The sequence below is a fragment of the Dermacentor silvarum genome, chromosome 8 (assembly GCF_013339745.2).
Source record: "Dermacentor silvarum isolate Dsil-2018 chromosome 8, BIME_Dsil_1.4, whole genome shotgun sequence".
NCBI lineage: Eukaryota > Metazoa > Arthropoda > Arachnida > Ixodida > Ixodidae > Dermacentor > Dermacentor silvarum.
In genome coordinates, this window is record NC_051161.1 from 119,366,982 (window position 1) to 119,381,980 (window position 14,999).

General features: G+C 49.1%; 1 protein-coding gene across 1 annotated transcript; it reads right to left on the reverse strand.

Annotated features, from left to right (window-relative positions):
* Positions 1–448: 448 nt before the first annotated feature.
* On the reverse strand, positions 449–13,512 carry LOC125947712 (uncharacterized). The gene is made up of 2 exons (XM_049672956.1): positions 12,520–13,512; positions 449–594 (listed from the first exon to the last, which is right to left on the reverse strand). The coding sequence occupies exons 1-2, from the start codon at positions 13,481–13,483 to the stop codon at positions 449–451; spliced, it is 1,110 nt and encodes a 369-aa protein (XP_049528913.1). The 5' UTR covers positions 13,484–13,512.
* Between the last annotated feature and the right edge of the window lie 1,487 nt (positions 13,513–14,999).

Genomic DNA, 14,999 nt, shown 5'->3' on the forward strand with positions numbered 1-14,999 from the left:
TGGGAGGAAGTGATATATACCAGATAGTGATGTGCTCACATGCATGCTAAATTTTGCGCTAACGGTCAGCGCAAAGTATGGAGGAAACGTATTGTTCGCTGGGGCCTCCATCAGTTCGGCGCTTCCATCTTGCGAGCATGATAAATTGTCGAGTTCCGCCTTGGGATGATCCAGCAGTTTTTAGCGCTGCTCTAAGAACTTCCCAATTTGCTAGTCCTAGTGCACAAATGTTTGATCGCCCTTCATGACCTCAATACTGGCGACTAGCGAGCGTGCAGTGGTGTCAGAAATATTTTTTTTAATAAGAAATTTTATGGAGTGGAGAAGTGTAGCGCAATAAACAAATGAAGAAAATGAAATGTTGGGGACGCGAATAAGGAGCACGAAGCATAAGTTGAATCGCACTGCAAGCCGTAAGGACACTTTTCTTACATTTTTTTTTTTCATTTCACATGACGATGCTGCATTCCTGGCGGGAAAATGCGCACGTCCGGCCTCCTGCTGTGCTCCCGCACATGGCTATCTTTTTGTGAGGGGGAGGGTTGGCGCCAAAGAGCGCAGGATTGGTGTCTCTCGAGGCCGCCAGCAGAGTAGCTAGAACCCATACACACCCATAAGAAAAAAAAAAAACTAATGGTATTCGTGCCACCGATGACATGTTTTACTATATCCACGTCTTACTGCTCGTGCACGCTTGTGTTCATGGACACAACACTCCGCGGACTGCGGGTTACCTAAACAGAAACAAAAACAAACGGAAAGTGACTGAAGGCATAACTAAGACACGTAGAAACCACGCCGCAGCGTAAAGAAGGAAGTGAAGCATAGCAAACGCAACACAGGAACAGACAGAGGCCCGTCGCTATTGGGAGTGGACAGCCGGCTGTAACGACAGCCCCGGTGGACGTCGTTCCTTTGACCAGAGGAGGGAAAGCGCGTGTTGACCCCCGACGACCACGCTCTTCGGCAGGGATTGGGCCACCGCAGAGGACAAGCGGCTTTCTCGCGGCTATGGAACGGAGAAAGCGAGACGAACCCAGAATGGAGAGAGGGGCGCGGTGGAAAGGCCCGTGAGGAATATTTATTTCGGCTTAGAAGGCTAACGGCTTCGTCGGGCTATGTGGCTCGTTTGTCGGACGCCCCGCTATCTGATTTTTTTATTCCTTACTCTCATTCATCCTCATTTCTCTTTTACCTTGTGTGCTGAACTAAAGAGGCCAGAACCAGGCTTGGAAACCAGTGCGAAGAAACGGGTTTTACCTGCCACCGCGCTTGTGCTTGTCTCAATATAGGTAGGCAGCCATTCGGCGCCCCGTATACTCTCATACGCCTACGCACAGACACACGCAAGCACGCACGCGAGGGGTTACAGTGCAGCGTGCCGCACGTTCGCGGCGGGCGTCGTGTTTGCAATCTCGTGAGTGGCCACGCGCGACCGCGTTGTGTGTTCTCGGAAAGGTGGGGCCGATTAATCAGGCGACGAGCGTCGGTTGCACGGAAGGTCGCAGGGCAGCTGAGCGGAAACGTGCCGGTCTTAGAATAATCGGGGACCCCTACCCACGCTGTTTGCGACAAGTCGCTACAAGTATACATGCAAGCCATCCCAAGGCAATTCTGCAGATTGACATCTTCTGAGTTCATGACTTCTGGGTTCTTTCTTTATATAGCAGGAATTTGTGTAGACTCCTACGTGCGGGAATACTGGCTAACTTGGCAAGTGACGATGGTGTCTATATTTATGGAAGAAGAGACTATAGATGTATATAATAGAACTTACCCGCGCGTTTATAGCCGTTCTAAAGCCGAAATTACTATTGGTGAGGAGTTGCTATATGGTACCGTTCTCTTATGCCTCATTGGTCTTCTTTCATTACGATTACCCAGGTGACGAGGGAGCATCACGAATAGCCCGTCACGCAGTGCAGTGACGTGACGGGCTTTGCATAAGAAATGGTGGCAATGCATGTGGTCGTGTAAACATGAGAGTTGGCGCAGTTATATTGCTGGATTTAGTACCCCCAAACCGTGCAGTTATTTATGATGGATGCCGTAATGGAGGGCTCCGGATTATTTTGACCACTTTGGTTCTTTAACGTGCGCCTAAATCTAAGTACATGAGTGTTATTGGAAATCGTCCCCATTTAAATGTGGTGGCCTCTGCTGGGAATCGAACCTGCGACCTCGTGCTGAGCAGCAGGACGTCATAACAACTGAGCCACCATGGCGGGTCAGTATATATAGATGCAACTGTGCACAGTTGCGGCTAGTGCGCAGACGAATGGCGTATCACGAGCTCACTGTTTCTCATCAAAGTTTCAATGTATATCTTTCATTGCACAATTTAATCTTTGTATTCTTGCTTAGCTAGAAGAGTCTTTAAAGGGACGCTGAAGAGGTTTTAGAACTGGAAGATTTACGGTGGTTTGGAAGGGTTGCCGGCAGCATCATTCAACTCCAGAAGTTATTTTCTCGATTGTGCGCGGAGCAGCGCCGCCCTCGCGCGCCAAGCGTAGCGGAGAAAAACAGCGCGCGAGGATGACGTCATCACCAGGGTGACGTGAGTGCTCTATTCGAATCAGGCACCTCGCCGATACCCACGATGACGTCGTGATCACATCCGTCATCAGGTCACGTTAACCGAACCGCGCCCTTTCCCACAAACGCTGCTGTTCGTTTTTGCTAAATTATAGCGACTTGCAGTGACTTGTGACCTGCTAAACTTTCATTTTCGTATTGAAGAACTGCAATAATTATCTGAAAGATCACATTTTTTAAGTGCTTCAACTTCCCTTTAAAGCGCCCATTCCGTGCGCGTCCAATGTGTGTCACCAATGAATGAGAGATGCGCTGCTATTGTCTGTGTATTTTCTGTCTTGCATTCCAGCTAACGTTCGCCAAGATAGTGCAAATGTTGAAGGCACGTTAATGTCTATGGCACGTTTAAGCTATAGTGAAAATGTTAATTGCAGAAAAATGCAACGATGAAAAAGTTTCACAGAGCTACTAAAAGAAAAAACATTGAGTGCCGCCAAAGAGGAGGATGCTAAAGGAGCAAGAAAAAAGGTCGACCAGAATAGAGGACCCAGTTCGCGACCCCAAACAGGAGTTGGGAGAGGAGGAGGTGGAAAGATGAGAAGGAACTAGAGAAAGAGGCACCACACACACAATCGGAGCCGTCCACAGAAGCTAATAACAATAATTAGTAAAAACAGTGGTGGCTTACCAGACCACTAATACAATGATAACAACGGTGCAGTGGCGGAGGCACGACATCCATAACGGGTGATTCGTCGGGAAGAGACCAGTATGGAACAGTGGCGTGACCGCATATCTGGTGGGGATCATACAGTTTTTAACAGCGAAGCTGTTTAAGCTCTTTGTTAGGCCGCGTAGTGCGAACAAGAAATGTGGGCTGATCCTGGAAGTAGTGCAGAAAGGGTCCAAGCGGAAGGGCACATACCCATGTGAACTAGCGAAGCTGTTTAAGCTCGAAGATGGTCCTTCAAGTGTACGCCGCAAAACCTCCACCTGGTGATGATGTCACCATACCTCGCCTAGCAGCGCTTCACCCCAGCTGCGCCGACCGCGCCGAGCCTCACCACAGCTGCGTGAGCCGCGACGTCATCGCGCGTGCGGCGTCCCTTCACCTTATCTTTGCCGAGCCATGACGTCACCGCGCCGTGCCAACACCACCTATAGTCGGGTACAACTTTAGAAGACAGGAGGAGGCCCCGCCCAGTTGACCGAAGCGCAGCAGCCAATTCCTCCGCGACTAAAGAAATAGTCCCACTCAAAAAAATGTGACTGCTTCTAAAACACGTATTTGTCGGTATAAATAAGATTTGTGTATCTTGACCAGTGGTTTGGTAAAACTCTCATGATGGAAATGCTACCGCACTTGCCGGATCGCGAGAGAAAAATAACTCCGTGCCTTCTACAACGCTGTGCGTCGTCTGCTACAGAGCAAGATCGACGGCACCGGGCGTAGCAGTCGCTGGCTTAATTGCATAAGATTCATATATACTTTTTGTGTGTTTACACAACCTTATTTTTTTAATGTGTTGGGCTTATTTTTAATTAATATTTTTTTCTTTTTTTTTCGCGGTTGCGAACCTGCGATCTCGTGAGTTCGCGAACGATCGCGCGCGGCATTCCGTGCCAGTTTTCCGCCATGGAGCCCAGCGAGGTGACATCGGAACGCGATCCTTTGTTGCCGAACGAGCCTTGTGTCGCCTCGATGACCACACCACCAAGGAGCCTCGGCAAGAACAAGAGCGGCCACATCCTTAACAGCGATTCACGCAACATGATCTTCCACTGCTACACGTTTTGGCGTAACAGGCAGCCTGAACGCAGCGTGGAGGACACGAGCAAGTTTGTCGCCGACATGCTTGGTGTAAGCGAAAGGACTGTGTTCAGGGTGAGGCAGGAAGTTAAAGCTTCGCATTTTTCGGGTGGCAAACTGACGACGCCCTCGCGAAAGCGCCCACGCAATGCGGAGAAGAGGAGACGCAGCGCGAAGTTTGACAGCTTCACGTTGTGCGCGCTGAGATCATGTGTGCACGATTTCTTTCGCCGCAACGAGATACCGACGGTCGAGAAGGTAACTACCGAGTTCTCGGAGCGTATGGAACTACCATCACTAAAGCGGTGTACTGTGCGTCGCCTGCTTGCCGAGATCGGCTTCAAGCACGAAAAGAGAAGCCGCAACTCGCTGCTTATCGACCGGGATGACATCACCGATTGGCGGAATCGCTACCTCCGTGACGTGGAGCGCTACCGGGCGGAAGGCCGAAAGATCTTCTACCTGGACGAGACATGGGTGACGGCAGGACACACTCGGTCGATCGTGTGGACAGACACCGTGGTGCAGAAGCGCGGACGCCTGTTCGCTCGAGCAAATGGCCTGACGACGGGTCTAAAACAACCTTCTGGGAAAGGTCAGCGCCTGATCGTGACGCACATCGGCAGCGAGGATGGTTTCGTCGACGGCTGCTTGGATATATTCCGAGGCCAAAAGACAGGCGACTACCACGAGGAAATGGACGGCAATCGCTTTGAGGGCTGGTTCAATGACGTTCTGCAGAAGTTGCCAGCTGGTAGCGTCATTGTTTTAGACAATGCACCTTACCATAGCCGGCGAGAAGAGAAATTGCCGACGACAGCCTGGAAGAAGGAAAAGATACAGGAGTGGCTCACAAGCAAGAACATCACCTACGGTGAAAGGATGATAAAGAAGCAGCTGCTTGAGCTGGTGGCATCTGTAAAGTCACGCTTTCTGAGCTACATCGTAGACAACACAGCTGTAAAGGCCGGTTGCATTGTACTCAGGCTCCCGCCGTACCACTGCGAATTTAATCCCATTGAGCTTGTGTGGGCCAAGATCAAAAATGGCATCGCTGCGGACAACAGAGACTTCAAGCTGTCCACGGTCGACGTCATCTTGAGGGAGAAAATCAAGCAGGTAACGGCGGAAGACTGGAGGAAGAGCATTCAGCATGTGATGGACTTGGAGGCAAAGTTCAGACTTGACACGTCTGGGAGTGAGCACATTCAACCCATCATCATCCAGCTGGGTGAAGATGACACTGAAGAAAGCGACTCCGACTGCGAGCTGTCTGGCATTGAGTCACTCGACGAAGCATAAACGCTTCTTATTAACAAAAGAACAGCCCTTATTAGGGCTACCAAAATTTTGCCGGTGGGTTCGCAACAGCCAACCATCCATTCCGTGACCTCTCAAATAAATAAGCAGTTCCATTTATGGCATATTGCTTATAATAGAAGCTCAATTCTGATAAGCAACGTCCTGCACACATTGTGCTCGATTTAAGAAGTGGCATAGAAACACATTTAAATGCTGGCATATCTGAATTGAAACACTATTGTTAACCCTGATTATCGTTGGCGGGCTCAAAATGCTCATTCGGGCAGCCATTCATGTGGTTGCATTGTTTATTTTGTTATCTGGCTCACACAAGTAATGCGATTAAGAGAACAAATATAAAACATCATTAGCTTAGAGAGGCCCAAAATTCTCATTCAGGCAGCCACCGTCGAGTTTGACGTGCCCCATAGTGAAATAGCAGAAGTCAGAGCACGCTTTATGGTTCTGTTAGCAGTCTGCACTGTAAATCACAGTCATGTCATAGCGAGTGGTGGTGAAATAGCAGCAGACAACACCACACTGCCACTGTCAGCAGCTTGAATGCCAAAGCACATTCATGTGGTTGCATTGTTTATTTTGTTATCTGGCGCACACAAGTAATGCGATTAAGAGAACAAATATAAAACATCATTAGCTTAGAGAGGCCCAAAATGCTCATTCAGGCAGCCACCGTCGAGTTTGACGCGCCCCATAGTGAAATAGCAGTAGTCAGAGCACGCTTGATGGTTCTGTTAGCAGTCTGCACTGGAAATCGCAGTCATGCCATAGCGAGTGGTGGTGAAATAGCAGCAGACAACACCACACTGCCACTGTCAGCAGCTTGAATGCCAAACCACATTCATGTGGTTGCATTGTTTATTTTGTTATCTGGCTCACACAAGTAATGCGATTAACAGAACAAATATAAAACATCACTAGCTTAGAGAGGCCCAAAATGCTCATTCAGGCAGCCACCGTCGAGTTTGACGCGCCCCATAGTGAAATAGCAGAAGTCAGAGCACGCTTTATGGTTATGTTAGCAGTCTGCACTAGAAATCGCAGTCATGCCATAGCGAGTGGTGGTGAAATAGCAGCAGACAACACGAAACTGACACTGTCAGCAGCTTGAATGCCAAAGCACATTCATGTGGTTGCATTGTTTATTTTGTTATCTGGCTCACACAAGTAATGCGATTAAGAGAACAAATATAAAACATCATTAGCTTAGAGAGGCCCAAAATGCTCATTCAGGCAGCCACCGTCGAGTTTGACGTGCCCCATAGTGAAATAGCAGAAGTCAGAGCACGCTTTATGGTTATGTTAGAAGTCTGCACTGGAAATCGCAGTCATGCCATAGCGAGTGGTGGTGAAATAGCAGCAGACAACACCACACTGCCACTGTCAGCAGCTTGAATGCCAAAGCACATTCATGTTGTTGCATTGTTTATTTTGTTATCTGGCTCACACAAGTAATGCGATTAAGAGAACAAATATAAAACATCACTAGCTTAGAGAGGCCCAAAATGCTCATTCAGGCAGCCACCGTCGAGTTTGACGCGCCCCATAGTGAAATTAGTCTGAGCACGCTTTATGGCTCCGTTAGCAGTCTGCACTGAAAATTGAAGTGTTGTCATAGCCAATTTTCAATTTATTAATCTGACTCGAGCAAGTAATGCGAATGCAACCACAATTATTAATGTGATTAACTTTGCTAGCATTTTTTTTGTCATATTTACGTACCGGAAAAAAGTTGAACGTGTTTTAGTGAGTCACTTTGTTCATTACAAGCCGTAGGCAAAGTGACGGACAGATTCAAACAGTGATATTGGGGAATAAATGGTGAAAGTTGCAAAAGCTCTCACAGCACTGCTTCGCTGGACTCCATTCACTAGAAAACTGCATTTGTAATAATGAAAGCGTCATGACAGGAAATGATACCACACTGCACAATGTTATATATGTGTACCACTACATGTGACGGGCAGCAAAACCATCTGTTTATAAAGACTGAATGCAACAACATAGCAAGGTGCTGTTTCACAATATGGCACCTTTTCATGTGCACTTCTGGTAAGCTACCGTATGCACTGATGCATAAACACATTAACAGGGGAAAGAGACGAAGTAACTGTGGAAGCCACGTGATGCTTTTAACATTTTGTATCTGTCAATGTTTCTGTTGTAACAGCTGATAGAACTTTCTTTGGTGCAAGTTGATTAATCACGTTGCAGCAACAGCACAAGAAGCAAGGTCAGAATAGTAGGAGAAAACAAAGCAAGGTGGCAGACTGAGGAGGCAAGGTAGACAAGAGAGAATAGCTTTAATGACATCAAAGAGACCAGCCCGGCTATTCACAGGACTTGGTGCTTTGAATGAGACGAGTTAATGGAATTGTCGAAAGTCGTGGCTGCAGCATGCTTACAAGAACAAATGCAAAAATAAAAGGATAGAAATAGGAACAAATACATACACGCACGGAAGAACACATATTCACACACATGAACACAAACGCGAAAACTAAGATCTAAAATACAAAAAAGGGCAAAATAACAAATATACACATTATTATTATTATTTGATTTGAGCACATATACACACAAGGACACAAAGGGATTAAGGAGGGAGCAAGCTGACAACTGCCACCGTGAGGGGCACAACGCCTGCCTACTCCTACAGGAGGAGGGAATAGAGGAAATGAAAATATGAGAAAAGAAAAGAGGAAATAAAGAAATGACGGAGACACAGACAGAACAAAACAAAAACAAAACAAAAATATAAATAACGTCTATAAACGGGAGGCCAAGTCAGTGTCCTCCAGAAAACTTAGCAGGGCTCGATGGGCCTGGTCACGTCTTGCAGCGCTCCCCCTTGGAAAAAGGCAATCGTCAAGGGTCGCACATGGCAGCCCCATAAGTCTGTACTCCTTAATTAGTAATGCGCGCGGCGCAACGAATGCGGGACACTCTAAAACTAGATGTTCAAGTGTCTCACAGGAGCCACAAAACGTACACGACGGGCTGTCCACACGTCCTTGTCGGTATAGGCGTTCGCGCACCACCACACACCCAACCCTTAACTTGTATAGAAGTGCTCTAGCACGACGGGGCAGGCCTCGACCACGAACGCGTGGAGGGAACGATCCGTCTGCAACACGCCGGTCTGGGTGCTGCTTTAGGAGGTGTCGGCGTATCAGGAGACGGGCATTTTCAAACGTGCACGAAATGTCAGGGCAGTCACATTCATGGTGGGCAGCAGCTTGAAGCGAGGCGATCAGCCTCTTCATTTCCAGCGATGCCCACGTGCGAGGGTACCCACTGGGCAATGAGGGACACTCCACAGGAAGTAATTTTGCCGGAAGTTTCTTGGATACTGCACAACAAAGGGCTATCGGCATCTTGTCTAAGTCTGCTGAGGGCAGCACGGGAGTCTGTAAGAATGACGACCTTCAAGGCGTTTAATTCTTCGTGTACGTATTTCAGAGCAACATCAATCGCTGCTAGTTCGGCAGTTGTTGATGAGGTTGGATGTAGAATTCTAAATACCCGTCTGATGCCAGTCGAAGGGCAGAAGAAAGCTGCAGAAGCGCCTTGCGCGTCGCTGTGTACAGATGCGTCCGTGAATACCTCAATATAACCTTCAAATTTTTCAAATAGGTGGGACTGGGCCAATTGAAATAGTGCCGGAACAGGCTGACTAGATTTTTGTGTATTTCAGGAATTGTCAGATAAATGGGGAAGGAGCATTTGTTGCGCTTCTTCGGAGTTGTGAAAGAAGTGTCTCCTGAACTTTGAGTAATGTCCACAAACAATGCCGCCATTTTCCCCATCCGAGAGAATGGGCGCTGAAGCAGCCGATTAATCACTGCTTGGCCGTCTGATGCTCGGTGCAAACGCTCGATATGGTGTAGCGCTCTCTGGTCTGCTTGCAAGCTCAGGGGCAACTGGTGCGCTTCCGTGAGTAGTGGAACAGATTGCGCCTCACGAGGTAAGCCAAGCATGACTCGGAGGGCAACACGATGGTCCCGTTCCAACTCAGACATCACATTTGGCGGCACGTTCAAGACTGGCAAGGCATACATCACGCCAGAGAGGACAGACGATTGGTATACCTGAAGTGCTGTCGTCTGGTCGCAGCCAGCGCCTCTAGCAGTCAAGGCGGCCACATACTTGAGCAGCGACCGGGATTTGCACCGCACAGAGGTAATGGCAGGGCGCCAAGAGAGGCGATCATCGATAATTACGCCCAGGTAGCGGTGGTGTTGTACCCATTGTACCGGTGTCTCTCCGAGGTACAGCCGGCTCATGGTTCGACGAGCCCGTTGCCTTGGATGATACGCAATCGCGGCTGACTTAGCTGGTGAGATCTGCAGACCAACTTCCTCCAAGTACTCTGAAGTCGCATTCAGAGCTCTCTGCAAGATTCCACGAAGACGTGGACCGTGGTACGAAGGACCGCTGATCCACAGTGCAATGTCATCAGCATAGATTGCTATACATATTGGAAAGTCTGCTTCCTGAGGCAATCGGCTTGGAAGTCCAGCAAGTACACTGTTGAAGAGAAGCGGCGACAAGACGCTGCCTTGTGGTACACCGCACTTAACGGGGCGGGAATCACTTGTTGCTCCTCCAACACGCACTTTCATGTGGCGCTCAGATAGAAAGTTATGCACGAAATGAAGCAGTCGACCCGAAATTCCCGCATTCCTAAGGGCGATAATAATCGCCTTATGGGGAACCGAATCGAACGCTTGCTGTATATCCAGGAAGAGCATGTATGCAGAGTGCTTGTTCTCTCGAGCAGACTCTAGAGATGAAACGAGGTCTGCTATGCTATCGAGGGCTGAACGGTGACGACGAAAGCCGCTCATGACATCAGGAAAGAAATTAAGCTCTTGTAGCCTGCCGTCTAGACGAAACAGTACCATTCGTTCCATCAGCTTCATAACATTAGAAGTTAGCGATATTGGCCGGTAAGACTTTAGGTGTTTTGCAGGGCGGCCGGGCTTTAAGACTGGTATCACCACAGATGATTTCCAATCATTGGGGATCAGAGACGTTCGCCATACTTCGTTATATGCGTCCAAGACATTTTGATGAAAGGCCTCATCGATGTTTCGTAATGCCTGGTACGTAACACCGTCTTCACCAGGGGCAGTGCGACGTTTCGAGAGGCTGAGGGCGTGATGCAGCTCTTCGAGAGTAAAGTCTGTTTCATCCATCTGGCAGGCTGGACCATAGCAGAACGTTGTGTTGTTCTGACTTGTCAGAGGATTAAGGTCATTGTTTGCGTTGTCACTTGGCATAGGAGGTACGAAAAGGTCGGCAAATGCTTCCGCAAGAATTTTCGGAGTCCGGCCAGTCGTTATGCACAAAGCAGCAGTTGGATTCTTGCAGATCTCAGGAGTGCGAAGAGCCTTCAGTATTCGCCAAACACTTCCAAAACCATTTGCCGTATGCAATGAACTACACAGTGCTGCCCAGCTCTTTCGACGAAGTTGTTTTGTGTGCCGCCGTATGGCTGCGTCTAGGCGGTTATACACCGTCCAATCGGAGCTTCTTTTAGAGCGCTGCGCTCTCCTGTAAGCGCGGCGTCGACAGGCGCGTAGCCTCAAGAGCTTAAGATCAGGGTTCGGTTTATCTATGCCCCGCCGTCGTCTTACGGTAGCTTGTTGAAGACACTCGCTCACCAGTTTAAACAACTTGTCGTGCGATGGGGCCTCTGAAATCAGCTGACGGAACTTGTTCCAGTTCGTCACTGTGTAGGCGGCAGTCTGGCGGCTAGGAGTATGCTCTGGAATCAACCAAATTGGTAGGTGATCTGAGCCCCATGGGTCAGATTCACATGACCAGGCGAGACACACATCTCTTGTTGATATCGCAAGGTCGATGGTGGACTGTCCCTTGCCTCTACCGACAAATGTAGGTGAGCCGTCATTGAGTGTTTGTAGATCATGCCTAACAATAAGCTCGTTGATCTCTATCCCACGCTGGTCTTGTTGACGAGAACACCAGCGAGGATGGTGAGCATTGAAGTCCCCGCACAGCACAAATGATGGGCTACACCGAGAGACTAAGAACTCCAATAAGGTGGTGTCTGAAGATCGTGTCGGTCGGTAATATATACTTGCCACAGTCGTCATCGTATCTCTGATACTCACAGTAACGGCTGTGCATTCAAAATCGGCGTCGCAGATATCACTTGTGTCAATAACTGCAAAATGTAGGTCAGCTCGGATGTATAGCGATGCTTTTGAAGGATTTCGCGGATGCGTGGCGTCCGTACACTGGAAGGATCCGCATGCCGGCACTGTGCATCGAGCGTTGCTGTGGATGCCTACGTAACCAGGAAGTCTGAAATCATCTTTTCTTACATTGGTTTCTTGAAGTGCGATAACATCTGGCGGGGTGTTCATTGCGAGAAGCCGAAGGACAAGATCCGCATGCCGCGGCCGTAAGGACCTGACATTCCATTGCAGCACAGAGGGACGGGGCTTTCCACGAGCATTCATGTTTCTAGTGAAGGCCGTCAAGCACTGGAACAAGAGCCTCTAGTAGTTGCTCTGCGGCTAATGCTGCTGGTGTCTGACGACCGGCAATCAGAGACCTAACAACGTTGACAAGCATCTTAAGCAGGTTGATAAGTTGTTCGTCATCGTTGACCGAGACCGCTGTAGGCACCCTATTTACAGAGTTTACTACTGCAGACGGGGACGCCTTGGATGGAGCTGGTTCCGAAGCTTTCGGAGGCGTGATCTTGGCAGATACTGGTTCGGACGCTTTCGATGGAAGCGCCGGCCACGATATCGCAGAGAGACAGAAATTCCGCTTCCCACTGCCCTGCCGACGCGCGTTGTCCTTGCTATTCTTCGTACGTGCGGGTATATCTTCAGTTTTGCCATTTGTAGCCGCTGGACGGGCACTGCGGCTACTCGGCTTCTCTCCTGATGCTTTCTTCTTAGCTTTCTTTTTAAGGAACTTTAGTTTTTTCTTCAGTGTGGGACATTCTTTGTCTGTTGCCAAGTGTTCACCGTTACAGTTCGGGCACCGAGATGTCGGACTGTCGCAAGAATTTGCGTCGTGATTTTGACCACATTTGGCACACACCACAGCACTTGTGCAGAAACCCTGCACATGACCAAGCTTTAAACATTTGCGGCACTGTAAGGGTCTTGGTACGAAAGGCCGAACTGGGTATCGCACTAGTCCAGCCTTTATATGACTAGGCAGTTTTGCACAGTCGAAAAGAAGCTTCACACACTTTGACGAGCCGAGCCGTCGAACGCTGATGATTTTGCATGGTGGCGTGCAAACGATCATACTTTTTAACACGTCGTCTTGAAGTTCGAGGTCAACATCGGATATGACGCCAGCTGTTACATCCGCTCCCTGAGGTATGTAAGCCCGCGTGTTGACACCACAGAGTTGAGACAGACCAAGTAGAGTTTGCACCGTCTTCTCATCTGTTGTGTCCACGGCAATGATATTTTTCCTTGGGTTTACTCGAACCTCTTGAATAAGACCCGGTGCCAGTTTGAAGAAGAAATCATGCAATTTCTGTTTGGAGATGGCATTCAGGCTTACCATCACGTCGACTGGTACGAAGGCTACTGTCGTAGTCACGATGCTGCTGTATATAATGGTTGCTTCGCTTGATGACGATGTCGAAGACTTCCGTCTTGAACGCCGATGCTTAGCAGGTATAAAGGCGTCCGAGTCGTCCGACCTGGCGTCAGATTCGGAATCGGCAGCTTCTGATTCCACCGAGGAGCTGAGGCGCTTCCTTGCGACGGGAGGCCTGTCCCTGCCGCTAGACGGGTCGACCACCATCTCCTCCATAGCAGGCTTCGCAGGGAGGGCCTCCCAGCAAAGCAGCAGTCTTGAAGGCCCGCACAAACAGCGCTGGGTGTCGCTGATGTACGATTAAACACAAAAAAAATAGAAAAAACTTCACCATCAAAAGTAGCCACCAGCCGAACGCACGAATATACACAAACACACAAGAAAACACGCACACACATTTAACGCAGACACGAGTAGAACTATTAGGAGTCAGTTCACAAGCAGCTGTGCCTACTTTGTCGTACTTCTTTTTAATGTACATATTGGCTCTGTTGCCTTCACTGTCATGGGAATTTTTTAGTAGCGACATATCACGACAAATCGCAAAGCTGTGTTGTCGGAAAGCAAGTCGAGCGCTGACAGCACAACTTATGCGCGATTGTGTCACAGCAGGCTTTCTACAGCTGGCGCGTGCAGTGAGCGAAGAGTTCTAAGCCACACAGCGACGCGAATTCATGCCAAGCTCCCTTGCAACGGCACCAGTGTATCAGTCATAATTTAAATTAGCATTCAGGCTGACATTAAGGAAACAAACACTGCTTCCAAACGCCTGACCGTTAACAATCCAATGGCATTCACTCAAGCTGCGCGTGTTAGTCACTGATTGTTAGCATTGGTGGAAAGCAATCAATCGACGGTGCTACACAACACTCGAACGACGCCGCTAGACGCTCGGCTATCTTATCACACTGCTGCCCACGATCGGTCGTTTGCACGCTGAGCTGGCAGCAACGAACCTTTGCGTTGGAGGTTGCTTTCACAAATCTTTTCTGTTTAGAAACTCGCAGGTTGGTTTCATCCGCGCACGCTTCTCATTTATCCTGATAATGGTTTTGCTCCATCACTTCACCACGTCCGACGAGAAACGCAGGGGCACAGTACACAAACACACCCGCCGCTCACAGTAGGTACCAGACTTTGGCGAACTCTCCTCGTCGTAACTTCACTTAGGAGCAAAACAAAACACCACGGAACAAACACGTACGATGTTTGTTTGCAGCGGTATGCCGCCGCGGGATCTTGTTTCCACACGAAGCGCAGGGCAGCGCCACCGATGTTCGCTGCAATCTTTCTTCGCCGGCTCAAGGCTCAGAACAAACGCACGCGGCACAAATTGTGCATCGTAAGCTCACAATAATATTTCCGGCATGACAGACCACCACAAAGAATTCGAATTCACTCTGACGAAGGGAGACGCACAGAGCTGACGCGACTCGGCCCAGTTCGAAGCGAGGGCGGCCATGTTAGGCATGTTCTCCGTCGGCGGGGACACCGGCCGTCCGGCTCATGACGTCACCTAAAGTGCGCGCCTATTGGTGCCGGCTCGTGTCCATCCGCCTTTGAGGGTCAAATGCCGCTGTCTTCTAAAGTTGTATCCGACTATAGATAGCACAAGGCCTACGCACTCTGATCTATGACGTCATGCTTCCTGGCCCGACTGCCATCAAATGGGGATGCTGCCACGTAAGCAAGAATGATTTTGACGTCACCGCTTTCCTCATGCCAGCCTTGG

Coding starts and splice junctions, on each gene's coding strand:
- LOC125947712 (XM_049672956.1), bottom strand. CDS start 13,483: ATGGAGGAGATGGTGGTCGACCCGTCTAGCGGCAGGGACAGGCCTCCC. Junction 595..12,519: donor AACTGAAGATATACCCGCAC/GTACGAAGAATA, acceptor TATGGGTTCTAG/CTACTCTGCTGGCGGCCTCG.